The following is a 16,075-nucleotide window of genomic DNA, read 5'->3' as shown; positions in this document are numbered from 1 at the left end:
CGATTTTAGACTGCGAGGCGAGCTGTTTTGTTGTGCAAGGGTATACAGTATTTGCACTTATTTATTTTATAAAGGCAATTAAGTGGTTTGTCATCGTGAAGCTCATTATTGGAAACATTTCATTCCGCACTCATTATTGCAAACATTTCATTCCGTACTTATTATTGCAAACATGTCATTCCGTACTCATTATTACTGTACACACAAAGGTCAAATTGGACATTGAGATAGCTCCCAGATTACCATTTACAATCAATGCATAATCTTGCATACCAAAGAATAGAGATTATTAGGGATTTATTAATATACTGTGTTTTTATGTATTCTATTTCATGACTAACATGGTTGAAAAGCCTGCTGGAATTGATGTTAGAATACCTATAGACGCATTTGAAATCTGAAACATTACAGCAGACAAGTTTCACAAACTGTTCAGTTAACAACTAAATAAGGTTGATCTTAAATGTTATTAATCTGTCAAATAATATTTCTATTGCATTGCTTTGTGTTTATACTGTCTCCAGCACTGCACTGGAAACATGAGCATAAGAAAAAATACATTATCCTGTGAGTCCAATGTTTAGGTACAGAAAAGTGTTCAGGAACACCAGAGTCTAGACTAACTTTTTTTTAATTACTTTATTACTTGCAACATAAATATTCACTCTACTCATTTACACCATATTAGTGATAAATGTAATCTCGCATGCCACCCTCCTGACGTGTAGCTACTGGGGAATCGATGTTGAATGTCAAATGGTTTGACGGCTGCATTGAAATGGTGAAATCACAATTTTTCTATCTGTAGAAATTGATGAAGCGTGTAGAGAAAGCTCATAGTTTGTGTGGAGTATAAAATTGGGGGATGGTGTGAGGACCCCACAGAGGCATGGTGCACGGGTATGGGTAGATGAGAGCAGAGTGAGCCGCGCTGACAGGGACATGGCGGTACGGGAGGTGAGGTTGAGGTATTCTCATTCGGGGGAGGACATTCGCCTGCTGCAGCGTGGTCCGGAGATGAGAGTCTCTTCTTAACATGTCATAAGACGGCGTGACGCAGGAGGTGTGGGATAGCCTCTGCTGGGCAGGAGGAAACTTTGTTGGCATTGCCCTGAACATTTCCCATGAAGACAAAGGTGGGATAGTTTTGAAAGATTTGTTGTGATGCGTCAAAGCATCGTGTTGGATTCTGTTGCCTGGCCGGATAGGAGCAGGCCGCGGTAGCTGAGCAGATCTTGTCAAAACTCTGATGAAACCAGAGGAAGATGTTGGGACACAGTCAGACTTCAATTTGGGAGAAGAATATGTAAGGTCTTTGGTGGCAATATTTTGCCCTCTAATGTGATTTTTCTCTAATATTTTGACTTGATCTCTGTCCTTACTCTCTCCAGATGGATATTTCGACACGTGTCTCACAGGCGTGTCGTCATTTCGGATGGAGCAGTGGGGAGCCAAATCTGAACTCGGTGCAGAGTGATTTTCATCCTCTGATGAGATGGAGCACAAGGACGGGCTCCTGGAGGAGAGCGAGGAAGAAGAGACGGGGCGAGGCGAGCCGTCAGAGGAGTCGCACTTGCGGCTGCCGGAGGCTGGCGACGCCGAGCGGTGGATTACAGAAGGTCTGTCCCTCTCCTCCCCCTGCGGATTCGCTCGAAGGCTGGCTTGTGCCAGGCGTTTCTTTTTCTCCAGTGGAGAGATGACCTCTCCGACAGCTGAGATGTTTGCGGGCCAGGGTGTTGTCGCGGGGCCGTGCAGCAGGTGATAATATGCATAAAGGTCAGGCGCCAGGGGCACTTGCGGCTGGCGCCTGTCAGCGTCAGCCGACCAGAGAACAGAACCAGGATGCGCCGCTGCTTCACTCTGACTCGATCCTGCTGAAAGCAGCCTCTGAAAAACAAAACCGTTGAAAGTCTGAATAATCAGTGCATGGGATACTTTCAGTTGCTTTCATCCATCATGACGCAATACCTCCGAATCTCCTTCTCTGTCTGCCTTGCTCCTTTTCCCCTTCCACTCGGCTTTTATTTTTCCTCCCGAATTCCTTTTATAAGGCTTCCTCGGTTTGCTGAGTGGGAGAGGCTTATCATCTTCTCCTTTTAAATGTCTTTCATAGGGCAACACGAGCCTGCGACATGTGCCAAACTACGCTTCAACATGAATTGATACATTTAATCTGCTTTAGGGAAGATGAACAACTGTACGTACCTCTCATAGTGTCTGCGAGTGCAGGTCGCAGCACTGGTGCTAGTGGGACTTCCTCCCAGTTCATCGTACACTTTCTTCCACAGGCGTCGCGCTGTCACCTATTGACAATATTAGACATTTTTTGATACTTTAGAGATGTTCATATGTACATACGTATGTTGATGTAAAACAAACTTGCTTCATCTAAATATACCATTCATAACGATTCGACTGAGTTTTGTTCTAGATTTTTAAATAGGCAAAAAACAAATCAATTTAAAAGACTACATTTATTCTTGGTTAACGATGACGTTTCATTCCTACATATAACAGTGACCTCACTGGAATTTACACCGGAATAGATTCAAATGACAATTAGTGCGGCGGCAGTTGTGCAGCTGTCTTTTGCTGAATGACAACCAGGAACGGATCCAAGATTTTTTCCCGCCTGGGGCTAAATAATCTATTTTTTTTTTGTAGCCAGAAATTATGATGCAATTAACAATTTGATGCGTGTCAAAGGTATATTAAAAATATTTCATGGGCCCAGTGCATATTGCTTTGTTCCATGCGAGTCAGTTTAAGAACAAGAAGTGGTAAAGTGACCTTTAAATGACGCTAAATAGCATTGTCATGTGCAATGAGCTGGCTAAATAACAATGTTAATTCATCGACAGCTTAATATGTGTCTAATGCTCATCTTCCGCTTGATAACCATTAATCTGTGTTGTTTCAACCAGCAGCAAAGGAATCCTGCCATGCAGAAGATTTACTTACTGAATTGTATCCGCCCAATTTCTCAACGGCCTTGTAGATCATCCAAAGGTCAACTGGGAATTAAAAAAATAAAATGAAACAACTAAAGTCTACTGGCTGCTACTTAATATTCGTACAGTGTTGAGCAGTCACAAACTCACTCTGTTTGAAGCCCAGATGTGGGATTCTTTCGATGGGCGAGCCTCGTTCTTTCATAAAGGAGTGCAGACTTGATACAAATGACTTCTCCTCCACGTGCTGCACCAGGGGCCGCGACACTTCCTTACATATGCCATGGACCTTAATGACTGGAGGAGACGTCTAAGGTGGAGAAAGCACTGCGTTAGGACAGCCATTGCGTCCGTCTGTCCATCCATCCAAAAGGTTGTATGTTGGTGTCTTCTAAGTAGTAAATATAGTCTAAGGCACATGTGTCAAACTCAAGTCCCGGGGGCCAAATACGGCCCGCCACATCAATTTATGTGACCTGCAAAGACAAATCGTGCATCAACTTCATGAGCCAATACTGAAATTACAGATTGTCATCACTTTTAAAAAATAGAGCAATTTTCATTACCACTGGATTTTTTAAATAATTTAACAGTTTTTACTAGTCTGATTTCAAAACTAGTTATTCATCAGTTTGGCCTGTCTACAAGAAGTTGACAGTCATAATGGCCCTCTGAAGGTCACTATGACTATGCTGCACGCAACACAAATGAGTTTGACACCGATGGTCTAAGGCTACTGTAATAAATGGCCGTTGAGTGGGAACCATAAAAAGCAATATCAATATAATAATGCATTGTTATTACACTGCAGGCATGTTGTAAAAATAGCTTACCGATAATGGGAGACGATGACGGTTTTAAAATGTGAATGAAAGATTTTTTGAAAGATTTCATTTTGCATTTTAAAATTCATTAAAGTACGGTAATTCTGTTACACAATAGAGAAATAAAATGTATTAAATATCAATCACCTCAACACACATCCCGAGAGAAAGCATTATTTGATATGCCCTTGGTGGAAAATTCAATTCACAATGAATAAAAAAATAATTATTCAAAATGTTTCATGCATATTGCAACCTTGCCTTGACACATTTCAGACTGCCCACAAACTCGGTGAAAGGAATGTCACTATTTGTGGTTTGCAAGGAAGTAGAAATGAAACAACGAGAGTCTGCACAAAAGTGTCGTATTAGAGAAGTTTACCGGAGCAGCGAAGAAGAGAAGCTGCTATTAAAAGGGTTCATTGTGCACATGACATTGAGTGTCAACTTTTGTCATCGGGCGAATACTGGCTGGTGGACGCTACACCGAAAAAGGTGACAATGAGTCAGGGCGAACGGTCCAACACAAAACCATCACTTTCAATGGATTGGATGTATGAAAAACCACAATGAATCCTATTCATATTTCCAGTTGACTCAACACATGAAGGTGTTTTTTTTTAGGGCAACTGCTCTACAACATACAGCTCAAGGTAGTTTCATGTTGAATCAAGTTCCTCTCTGTGGTTCCTGCTTCCGAGAAATCGGCCAGCGCAGTGAGTAATAGTGAAGGTGCGGGCCTCCAGGCGAGCCCTGACTGAGTCACCCTCCATCTGCCCAAGACTAGGTGTTCTTTCAAGTTTTGTCGTTCCACTGTTGGAACCCCTCGGTGGTCTGCTATGAAGTCTTTGTGATCCAAAATGAGAGTTCTTTGTACTTCTACACCAAAACTGTTAGACATTTGCATCGGGGGGACTTCTGCATTCAGTTATCATTTCCGAAATAATACTGTATGCAATGTACTCAACCAGGCACTTCCGTCCACTTCATAATGGTATTTAGTATTTTTCATTTCCTTCGTCATTACTACTTGTGACTGTCCCCATTCCCAGTGATGGGTATTTTAGCATATTTGTGATCATCTGTGTTGGAAATGCCCACGATGCCATTGTTGAAGCAATTGACGAGTGGATGATGCAAATTTTGAGTCTTTGCACAAGACGCAGGTGCGTTTGCTGCTGCTCAACCATTTTTCCTGATTTGAGTGGGCGTGAAGCAACCTCAAAGTTCACGGGCACTCCAATAATGAGTGTGGAATCGACGTCACATTGACGCCAAAGTCTGATTTGCTCATTTTGCAAGCCTTTTATTGCGGAACTTCTTTCTGTCTGATCTGGCCCTTTTTTCATTTGTGTTCTGAATTTTTATTATCCATTTTCAAAGGTTTGTGATTAAAGCATGTAGGAAAGGGCAAAGTTGTTTCTTTATATAGTATGTATATATATGTATATATAGTATATATATATATATATATATATACATACAAATATATATAAATTTGACATACATGTCACCGAATGTAACCACCGGGGTAAATGTTACAATGATCGTTGTATAGATCTTGAACTGGGTGTCATGATTGAGAAATAAAAAAAAGAAATAACACTAAATGTAAATCCTATGCTGTCAATTTGCATTGCTGCACTACACGGAATATCCCATGCGAGTTGCAGCATGGGTAGAGCAGTTGATTTCAAACTAATGGGGAACTTGTCATGGTCATGGTGTGGGCGACATTGCCAAAGGTCACTGCTACAGGCCAACCTCAGGTCAACGCAGAAACCACCAGCCTGGGAAGATTTGCTAACCTAATCTGCGTTTCTCACATTGCAACTCATTCTCAGTTACCGGTTATTGTGTAGTTCCTGTACAGAGAACTAAATTGGGTCTTCAAATTGCAAATCAAGCGTTCCTTGTTACTCATTTCACAAGCAGAACAGAAACGACGCATATGATCAAGCGCTTCAAATTTTTTACACCTTATGAAATTCGGCAAAAGGGGAAATGAGAACCCGTCTGAATGTAGTCACGTCTGCAGTCACACATTAACTGTAACTGATGAAAATAGCAATCAGCAGGCCAAGCAGCACTTTTTCTTACCTCGCTCGGCGGTGTCTCCATATCTTCTTTACTGACCACCCTCACACTCTGGTCCTCAGGAGCTGAACAACAAAGACATCAAGTTTTATTATTTCACGTCAACAATTATCATACATGCATTTGAATAGAGTTTAATTGTCATAATATTGCAACAGTTGCATGAACATATTATCACATATTATGATGAAACCGCAGGTAAAAAACCACTTCCTGCTCATGAACACAAGCTCTGGTGCACACTACTGTAGGATATTGTTGTTTCCAGACCACACTGTCAAATACATGAAATCAGTCTGCAGTTTCAACGCACTCTCATGAGATCCAACACAATATTAGAATGAATTTTTTATCACAGAGCTTTCCATTCATCAAGATGTTTCTTATTGGGGTTGTGTGTTGTTAACACTGCATTACCTCATTCGAATATACTTCATACACATGAAATTTCATACACTACTGTTCAGAAGTTTGGGGGTTCCTTAGAAATATCATTAATCCAAGTTTCCGACATTGCAATGATGTTGAAAGGTTTGGCCAAAATCAATAGATAATCCTGGTTTTTGTTTTTTAAAGTTGGCGTATAAACTCTTGTGAAACATTAACCACTACTTCTTGACTTCTTGTCTATTTTAAATAATTTGTGAGACAGTAATTGAATCCAAAGAAAATATAAATAGTCATTATAAAAGTGCCGCACTTTGGAGAACAGTATACGAAACTTACATTTTAAAATGAATGAAAGTCCCTTCAGGCCGGAGGTGTCTGCTCTCATCTCTTCAACCGCTGTCTCGTTTGTGTGTAAACCAATATGCTCCTTTTGAGATCGCTCGCTTCCTGTGCTGCGGCTTCAAATTCAAAGTCTGCTTTCAATATAACCCCTGACTTCTCTATTTCATCTATGGGAGCTGGATTTCAAATGCCTCACTGCTAATTGATACATTATATAAACTATGAACTGTGTTTTCGAAATATACATTATGTTAAAATCTTATTTCTAAATGAATTTGGTTCACGTAACTAAAAAGTAAAAAGAGATTCTCACCCATCTCTAGAGGATGTCTTCCAACTGGAGTCTGTGTTTTGTGACTGTAGATCAAGCTTTGACATAAGAAAATGTTTCTCGCACTGCACACACTCATTGGTTGACACGTATCTCGCATGCAAACACAACCTCACACACACGCACACGCACGCATATATAAAATAAACACAAAAATAAGATTTCTTTTAGATGAAACCAGTATATACAAGAAGGTCAAAAAGGTATATTGATCAATTAAACATCTAAGAACCAAGACAGTTATTAATAATTAATTTATAACCAAATTGATACTATGCATAGAATATTTCAGAATTACCATGCTTGTAATTACTGTGAATAATTACATTCACTGCTGTTGTTACCCCAAAATTATCTGGGATGAATAAAAATAATGGATTTTTGAATGTAATTGTGAGGTAAGAACAGGATGCAAGGAATCATTAATAAAATGTGTAGCTTAACAATTTGATGTTATATTTAACTGTAACATGTTGATGTTTCAAGACAGACGATACACTCCGAGGTCACTCATTAACTGTCGCAGGTGTGAAACTCTGGAACGGTTTATGCACTGATATCAAGATGTCTGTGAATTTGAAGGCCTTTAAAAAAAGAAACATAGAGTTTATTGTTAAAACAATACCAGGGTCACTACGACATGTAAACATGGTAGAATGCACTGTAAGTTGTCAATTAATATTATGGCTGGAATTATACGCAGGTGACTGTGCTTTAGGTGGTAGAGGGGAAAAAAACAAATATAAAAAAAATCCTCTACATTTGGAGACTTGAAAAAGTGAAACGAATAAAAATTTAATATGAATATGTGATTAAAGAATTATAAATGATAAGCCAGTATGTAGTTGAATTAATTGCAAGCGTATACATATACTGTAAATGGGTCTTTAATGGTGTCTTAAATAATTCTATCCTTGACAAAATCAGGTCAGCCTCATATATCGCCCCAGACGGTTCCCATGATCAACAGCATGCAAAAGTACTTAGATAAGACATTCCACATTTCCTCTGCATTTATTTGATCTGTGACAGAAAGGGGATGCCCACTGCGGCAGATAACGACATTTCAAAGGTCATAATAACAAAATGATCTCATGTACTTTTTGTCAAATTGTCTACATGACAAATTACCATGTGTGCCACATAAATTGAAATGATGTGAGATTTGATATTTTAGAGTTCTGTGGATCCGTGTTTAATGTTGCACTTTTTTTGCTGGCCTCAATGGATGAGCAACAGTAAGACTGCAAATTTGATGATCGCGTGAAATGAGTCACCTTACTGGGAACAAAGCGTTAAAACACATGTTCTCCTTTAAAGGCATGAACTCAACAGTAATTTTTTCCTACCACATCAACGAGGAGGAAAGAATAATTCATCCACAACATGATGAATAAAGAGAATTGTCATTTTTCGACTGTGTAAGAAAAATGATCGAAATATTCTTAAAATTGGTGCAATTGAATTTCTTGGTAGAATTCTCTGCAGAACACAGAGGTCAAACACATTTATTCCTATGCAATATTCTGTGTAGTAGTGCAATGGCGTTTTGCAATACTGTACACCATTTTTTTAAATGTGCTGTATGGTGGTCGTGAAATCTGCTCAACTGACCTCCCAACAAGCAGCAGTTTGGCAGATAGCAACTAATATTAAAAAAAAAAAAAACAGCATTCAAGGTGTGTATCTGCCACTTTTTTTTTTTAATTGGAGGACATCAAGTCTCACACAGAGGGAATGAGTAAATGTAGCTCTAAGTCAGACAGGGTGATCTTAAAGTGTGTATCATAAATAATACTCAACCTTCGGGAATTTGGGTTATGATGGCCATTAGTGTCACTTAGTTAAGTTTTTACCATTTCAGCTGTGTTCATCATAGAAAAGCAATAAAACTTCCCAAGTGTATGAGTTCTTGTAATATTTGTCTGAGTTTGCATTTTTCCAACTCTGAGTCTTTTAAATATATCAATGTAAGAAATGTGCATAATTTTGGTTATATATAAATTATTTTTTCCTTTTAAATATTTGGACAGGTGAAAAAAAAGCATCCCATTATCTCACATCTAAAAGTCTAAACAGCTTTTTTTTTTTTTAAACAAACTATATATACACATACATTTACCTGACCTGCAAATGACCTGGCCCATCTGTTCATTTCAAACATTAATTGTTGCCCTCAAGCACAAGTTTGCCTGCCCCTGTATTAAAAGGTGAGCATGCAGTAAACTTTTTTTTGGTTTTTATTTTTCAGATGAAATGAAACTTATGCATTAAGCAGGGTGATTTCCCCACACGGCATTTCATTCCAGGAAACTGATTTAAGTTATGTTGATACAAATGTGTTTAGAAACTGGATGATATGACCACAAAGGCGATTTCTTATTTTTATTACAAAGGCTGGATTACAATAGACTCTGGCATATAACGACACATTACACTATATTTCAAGATGATTTGGAACTGATCAGGAATGGTACTCTGAAAAATACTCAACTTTCAGTTTCTCTGAAATGTCGTAGCATTTTTCCGCTTTTACCTCACATCACTGCAACATCGCACGTTACAAATTAATAATGGAAGATGTGCCATCGCGAATGTTTTCTTGTCTTTAGCGCACTAAGGAAAAAGTCGAATGCATTGATTTGAAGGAACCAAAATGACACATTACACACTCCAAATTTCATTTGCTATTGACAGCCCTCATATCAATCAGTCAGTGAGTGTGCTGTTTAAACAATATCCACTTAAAAAAAGAAAAACTCAAAACTTAAACATAACCTATGGGTCAGTCTCATGAAAATAGACATCTGGTAGCTGCTGCTACGGCGATAATTTGAAAGGAATGTAGACTCAAGTGCTGCTTATGCTCAGTAAAAGTCAAGATTCAAACTAAGGCTCATCACATTTACAGGTAAAGTGGTGGAGGTGGACACGGCGTACCTGCTTACAACAAAAACATGTTTATGGAACTGGTTTGACATGATCAATTGGAATTAGCCAGGCCTTTTAATCGCCTTGTCCTTTCACGGCTCCGTGATGCGGAGAAACGTGATCAGTGGAGGACTTTTCATGGGAGGTTCCCTTAGGTGCTGGGGAATGCGAGTGCCTATACGAGTTCGACGTAGTTGGCCGGAAACATTCCGAATTGGCCATTGGGGCCGTAGCCTCGCCACCATCCCTCATCTATCATCTCAATCCCGGTGATGATCTCATCGGGGTCGAAGGAAATCTCTGTATCGTCCGCTAGGAAATAAAAGAGTCAACTAGTTGGAGATCCAAACCCTTTTTCCATTCCCTTTACCAGTTATCCTCATTAAGGTTGCAGGTAAGCTGGAGCCCAACTAATGGTTGGTTTATTGTTACCTCTTGTTATTTTGCCCTTTGTTAAAAAAAGATGCAAATACTGTCATTCCATCATTTACTTAACTGTCTCTCAGATTCGAAGCATGCCTTTAAACATCCCTCCATCAATATTTTGCATCCCACACCAAATTCACGGGCATGCTGGAGCCTATCCCAGCTGTTTTTGGGTGGGTAGGCAGGGTACACTATGAACTAGTTGCCAGTCAATCAAATAATTCCAAACATTGATTGCTATAAGTATGAATACATTTCATAAAAGAGTGTCTTGTAAATATTTATGAATGGAAAGAAGGTTTTAAAAAATGTATATGTATATCCTGTTACATTACACCGAGTTAAAAAAAATATTGAAGCATTGCATTTGTTCAATCAACTGAATACAGAGGGGGAAAAAAAAAAAGAAGTAATTACCAGCCTGATAATCATATAAAGCCCGAGCACAGATTCCTTTTTCTGACGTCTCCTCAGCAGTCGCCTCGTAGTTGCTCTCTTCAACCTGCCATAGAATTTGATTCATTTGTGTCTTAAAAAAACTTTGGTTTGCTACAAAGGAATAGAACCAGCACCTGAGGGGCATCTTCATATGAAACCTCCTGCACACAGGGCCTGGCAGCAGGTACTTCATCTGTTCAAATAAAAAGAATTCTTGTCATGAGCGAAGTTTCCCAGCAGGTGGGAGCAGACTGCAGCTGAAAACTAGGATGCTTGAGATGCGGCAAATTATGTTCTTAAGAAGCCAGTGAGCCGGTCACTCGGTTTGTGAAAGTGCTAAGACTACAGCCAGTGCCCCACCTTTCAGGGGCTCCTTGGGGGGTGCCTCCGGCTCATCATACTCACACCTGGACTGTCCATCATCCACATCTGGCTCTTATTACCCAAAAATACAAGAACAGACATGCATGTACATGGACAAGCCCACACAGGATGAAAACCACCACGGTAGCAGACATAAAGACGGATGGGAGGGTAGTAAAAACGTCAACACCGGGTGATTAATTAGAAGTACAATGGCGAAATGACTAAGGGATGAGATAGCAAAATAAAGCAAAAAAAGGACAGGTGTAATTTAGACCAGTCACTCACAAACTGGCGAGAGCTCATTAGGTGTGCGCCAGTGACAGGAACATTAACCTTCAGTTGTAAGGCTGATTAATTTGTTGCTTAGGTTTATTCAAAAAAATAAAATAAAAAATACATGGGGGAAAAGGACCTTGAAAAATAGATCATGTATTAAATCTCAATTACAATACTGAGGGGGAAAAAAATCCAAATTAGATTTTTCAAAATCCATTCAGCCCAACATGCTCTAAACACAGTTAAATTTATTCCAACACACTTAAGTGTTACATACAAGAACATATGTGTATAGAACTAAATACTGTACCTATTATAGGCTCAACTAGTGCACTCACTGCGTTTTACTGTTCTCACAATGGCTGAAAAGTGCAAGGGTGACTGAATTTTGTTGGTCACATGCAAGAATGAATAAAAATGAATCAGGATACTGTTTAAAAAAAAAAAAAAAAAAGATAGTGTGACTGCAAAATAAGTGTGGGAACAATTTAGTGAGAACACTGTATCCACCAATTGCCATTCACGGAAAATAATGGAAGCTTTGTGTTTAATGAATCAGGCCCAGATGTAAAACGTGGCTTAGTGCAAAAAAAAAAAAAAGGTTGGGGAATCACCGACTGGTATCGACTGACTGTCACCCGATATGTTGTGTTGTGTGTGTAAGCTCACACCTGCAGCATGGACAGGGGAGGCAGAGCCTGCCGGCACCGGGGAGGCTTGGCGCTGAGGGGAGTCGGCCCGCTCGCTTTCATACTTTGAGAGAAAAGGGCTTTGAAGGCGCCCTGAGTGGCACATGGAATCCAAAGCATGCACAGATGGATGAGGAGAGACAAGAAAGAATGAGAAGACATGATGGGGACAGACAAACAAATTTAAGTGTGATCTCAGACAGGTAGAACTCTCCAAGAGGGCGGCGGGTTTTGGACAAATATCGCTTGAAGCCACCGCTACCCAAGAGTACAAATGGAAGCAAAGCTGACCTTTCCAGCAAAGCGAAAGATAGACAGTACCTGGCTGGGGGCTGGAAGGGGCAACAGAGGGCACCTTTGCATCACGGGCAGTTATTCCCATTTCTCTCTGCTTGAACATTTCTCTGGGGTTCATAGCTCGCTGAGAGATGAGGGAAGCTGCCTCCTAAAATAAAATAATAAATAAAACAGCAGGTGACTGACTTCATATATTTGAATGTCAGTCTTCAACCAAACATGGCATTAAAGTTTAAAAGAAAAGAAAACAAACATTGGAGAAGGGGGACTCACATGGACCTTTTCCACAGACTCTCCTTGTTTGACTGTCTTCTGCTCTGCCTGCATCTCCGCCTGCTGCTCCTGATGTTAGTCACATTACATTTGGCTCTCATCGGCTACCCTGCTGAATGCTCCATAAACATCTGCATGCTGATCATTTACAACTTGCATAGCAAAAGTCAACCATGAGAATATTGAAGACGACACTGCAGTCAAAACCTCTAATTCAGTTTCTGGTTGAGCTCTTTTTTTCCCCCCTCAACCACAAAGCAAAAGCAGACAAAGACTGACTGACCCAGCGTTGTTTCTCTTGCTCTCTGGTCTCAGCCTCCTGCTGCTGCTGATCCTTCCTGTCAAAGCAACAATCAAATCAAACCAATGTTCATTTGAGACAGTCAATACGCTCGCTTGGTTGTCACTACCCACTTGTGTTGCTCAATTTCCACGGCCCTCTCCTTGTCCCGTTTGTCTCTCAACACTGCCTCCTTGACTTCCCTGTCTTTCCTCTCTTTCTCCAGATGCTGGCGCTCTTCATCAGCTTTGCGTCGCTCCTCCAGACGACGTCTCTCTTCCTCTTTCTGGGGCACGAAAAGGAAAGACAAGCACAGATTTGAGTGTGCTATGACGACAGTGACAATGTGTGTTCAAAGAATATACAAAGCTAAACCAGAAAGATGTCTTGTGAACCAGGATTCATTCTGTGTCTGCGTCAGGTATGGAAAACCTGAGGAGCAGTTGCGGACCTACCTCCGCCTGTGCCCAGAATGTGTCCTTGTTGGTCTTCCTGATTTCAGACATAGCGTTGGTCTTCTGGTATACGGAGCCCTGCAACGAGGACAACCAACATGAATTCATCTGCTGGTTACAGCCAAGTAGGGAAATCAATTCAGCCTTCAACAGTTAGCCACTAAGAGCATAAACTTTGTTCCCATCTCAACTACTACCTACTTCAAAGTCTCAAGTTAAGACTAAACACTGCATTGCAGAAGAGACGAGCAGAGAATGGAGGCATACCACAGGACCCTGGGGGCCGCTGTCTTGGAAGCGACTGGAGGTTTCTTTGTGGAAGTTGTAGTTGGCGCCTGAGGCCTTGGCCACCTTCTCCATGATCACCTCAGGCTCAACATCCTCATCCGCTCGGGCATTCACTGTAACGTGGGCCCCCTGAAACACATTTAAATTAAAGTTCCATTTACTGCGCAGTCTGCGCTGGTGTTAACTTGGTGTCTTGCCAGGTGCTCGCTTCTATGATATACGACGTATGACATTGAAAGTACTCCAACGGAGCCTTTTTCCACACATGTATGCGGTTTTGACAAACAGTCTTCTCTTCATGTCGTCCCCCAAAGATTAACAAAGTGCAATTCGGCATGTTTTAAACACAAACAGATGGTCGGGGAAAAAAAAAGTCAAATGTATATTTAAATGAGTGCTGTGCTACCTTAAGAAAGTTTGCCATGGAGCTCACATGGTTTGCACAAAGTCCTTTCCTGGAATCATTCACTCCTTCTCCAGTCTTAAACACAAAACAAATTGGTTCTTGAGGACAAGTTTACTGGTGTAAGAGGACAAATGTGGTGGAATGCAGTACGGACCCAGTTGATGAGGACATATTTAGGAAGCCCGGAATTTGGGTCCTGGACCCGACAGAAGCCATACATGACTTTTCCACTGTTTAGCTCCTCCACCAGCTCCTCCAAGCCTCCATCTGATAGAAAAACATTGTGGGAATTGTCAAATGGCCACTGTGGTTGCTTGTATAACAGGGAACATTTTTGCCTTTGCAAATGACGGGTTGAGACAGCAGAGGCAAGCGCTTGCTTTGTGCTGATCTTCCAGCGCTGCGGTTGCATGCTGACAGAGACATTCCAACACGCATCTGATATTGTTGTGTTTAGATGACAAAAGCTTGATAGACGCCGTAACAAATTACTCACCTCCCTTTTCGGCCAAGCGGATGTCATTACTGTTTCCTTCGTAGGTGAACAAGGCCCTGAGGAGGATACGGAAAATAGATTACAATGTCGCTCTTTTTAAACAGTTGTATTACTTTGAGGCTCCATTTATATATTTAGTTTTACTGCATGTGGAAAAAGCCAAATCAGCGGTACCAGTTTTAAAACATGCCATTGTCTGGGTAGTTTTTTTGGTATCTTCACTCATTCTCCGCCAGCCCAGTTAAAATGGATCTTTGGCGGCTATGTATTATTACGGCAGTGAATAAGTTAATAACGTGTATATGATATTCTTAGTCACAATACACCAAGGATCAATAATTCCATCAGATGAGTCACGCTCTTGGAACAACAATGTGAAGAGAAGCAGGTTGAGACGTGCAATGAGGAAAAGCTAAACTGCACAGCACAAATTACAAACAATTAGCAAGAGAATGTAAACAAGAAGAAAGTGAAGCGTTTTATCTTTGGGGCAAATACATGCTTTTGACTTCTCTGGACAGTTCATTGAAGTGACAGTGGATCATGATCTCTCCATGACACATTAACATTGAAGTGACAATGGATCATGATCTCTCCATGACACATTAATGTGCCTTGGCCCAATAGTTGCGAATCACAATAGGTCACGCCGGGAGCTCTATAAATACACACCCATTTTGATCTGCATATTAAGATTGTGAATGGTGAAAATCGAAATCCCTTAAAAGTAGCTCGTTTCAATGAATACTTGAACTGCTTATGATGTCACCAACGAGCAAGTATGTGAAGATGACAAACAACCAAGAAAAGTTCGTGGCACCATAATGAATTTGTCATCAATTCCCTCATCATTGCTTAACCAGGAAGTGGGTGCACTGCTAGATTTCGTGCGTTAGTCAGAAATAAATCTACATGCAAAACATTTGAGGGGAAAAAAACTAACAATTTGGATGCAGTATTTCCAATAAATGATCGTGCATGGATATTGATGAAAGAATATCAGATGACAAGTTATTGTCAGTAAACTGACCGCACTGATTATTAACGAACAAAAATACATGTTGGTTGACAATATAGCATACGTTGGAGTTTACGAGAAAATATATTTGTTAAACACTGGCAACTTAACGTTACTTCACGCCTGACATGATGCGATGCTAACCAGCATCATATCGCAATGTCTCCTTATTCAACTACGGAGTTTCCGTGTGTTATGATGAGCCTTACCAATTGGTGTCGGATTTTTCATTCACGACTTCTTTGTACGCCGCTGTTAACGCGGGGCCGTTTTTGCTGAGGTTTACTGCCATGGTTCTGTTGAACTGAGCTCTGCTGGGCTGAGCTAGCCAGCTAGCTTTTCTATCCGGGATGCGCCCTTCCTTCCTTGCTTGCCTGCTGGAGGCGTGGCGCTGACGTTACCTTTCAGCTAACCAGGACGTCTAGCTCGCTCTGCTACTGGCTAACATACAAAGCAAGCGTCAGACGCAAAAGACAGCGTGAATGAGCGGTGCTTGTCTGC

At 40.7% G+C, this 16,075-nt stretch overlaps 2 protein-coding genes across 5 annotated transcripts; both read right to left on the bottom strand.

Moving 5' to 3' along the window:
* Positions 1–145: 145 nt before the first annotated feature.
* arid5a (AT-rich interactive domain 5A) lies at positions 146–9,159 on the bottom strand. 2 transcript variants are annotated; one of them, XM_061278066.1, is made up of 7 exons: positions 6,918–9,159; positions 5,876–5,937; positions 3,102–3,261; positions 2,962–3,014; positions 2,206–2,303; positions 1,969–2,125; positions 146–1,887 (listed from the first exon to the last, which is right to left on the bottom strand). In XM_061278066.1, exons 1-7 carry the CDS (start codon positions 7,033–7,035, stop codon positions 835–837), a joined length of 1,701 nt encoding a protein of 566 aa, XP_061134050.1. In that variant the 5' UTR covers positions 7,036–9,159; the 3' UTR covers positions 146–834. The 2 variants fall into 2 exon arrangements, with proteins under 2 accessions (XP_061134050.1, XP_061134051.1); XM_061278067.1 differs by lacking the exon at positions 6,918–9,159 and adding an exon at positions 6,599–6,910.
* A 147-nt stretch (positions 9,160–9,306) lies between these two features.
* dbnlb (drebrin-like b) lies at positions 9,307–15,970 on the bottom strand. Of its 3 annotated transcripts, XM_061278068.1 has the most exons (15): positions 15,784–15,970; positions 14,557–14,612; positions 14,215–14,327; positions 14,061–14,135; positions 13,634–13,783; positions 13,367–13,444; positions 13,046–13,197; positions 12,915–12,969; positions 12,632–12,700; positions 12,383–12,506; positions 12,044–12,154; positions 11,091–11,165; positions 10,865–10,923; positions 10,710–10,794; positions 9,307–10,178 (listed from the first exon to the last, which is right to left on the bottom strand). In XM_061278068.1, exons 1-15 carry the CDS (start codon positions 15,864–15,866, stop codon positions 10,042–10,044), a joined length of 1,422 nt encoding a protein of 473 aa, XP_061134052.1. In that variant the 5' UTR covers positions 15,867–15,970; the 3' UTR covers positions 9,307–10,041. The 3 variants fall into 3 exon arrangements, with proteins under 3 accessions (XP_061134052.1, XP_061134053.1, XP_061134054.1); XM_061278069.1 differs by lacking the exon at positions 12,044–12,154; XM_061278070.1 differs by lacking the exons at positions 11,091–11,165; positions 12,044–12,154.
* Positions 15,971–16,075: the final 105 nt, after the last annotated feature.

Source organism: Syngnathus typhle, linkage group LG5, assembly GCF_033458585.1.
Source record: "Syngnathus typhle isolate RoL2023-S1 ecotype Sweden linkage group LG5, RoL_Styp_1.0, whole genome shotgun sequence".
NCBI classification, from domain to species: domain Eukaryota; kingdom Metazoa; phylum Chordata; class Actinopteri; order Syngnathiformes; family Syngnathidae; genus Syngnathus; species Syngnathus typhle.
The sequence above is the reverse complement of the archived record's forward strand: the minus strand, read 5'-3'. Positions and strand labels throughout refer to the sequence as shown.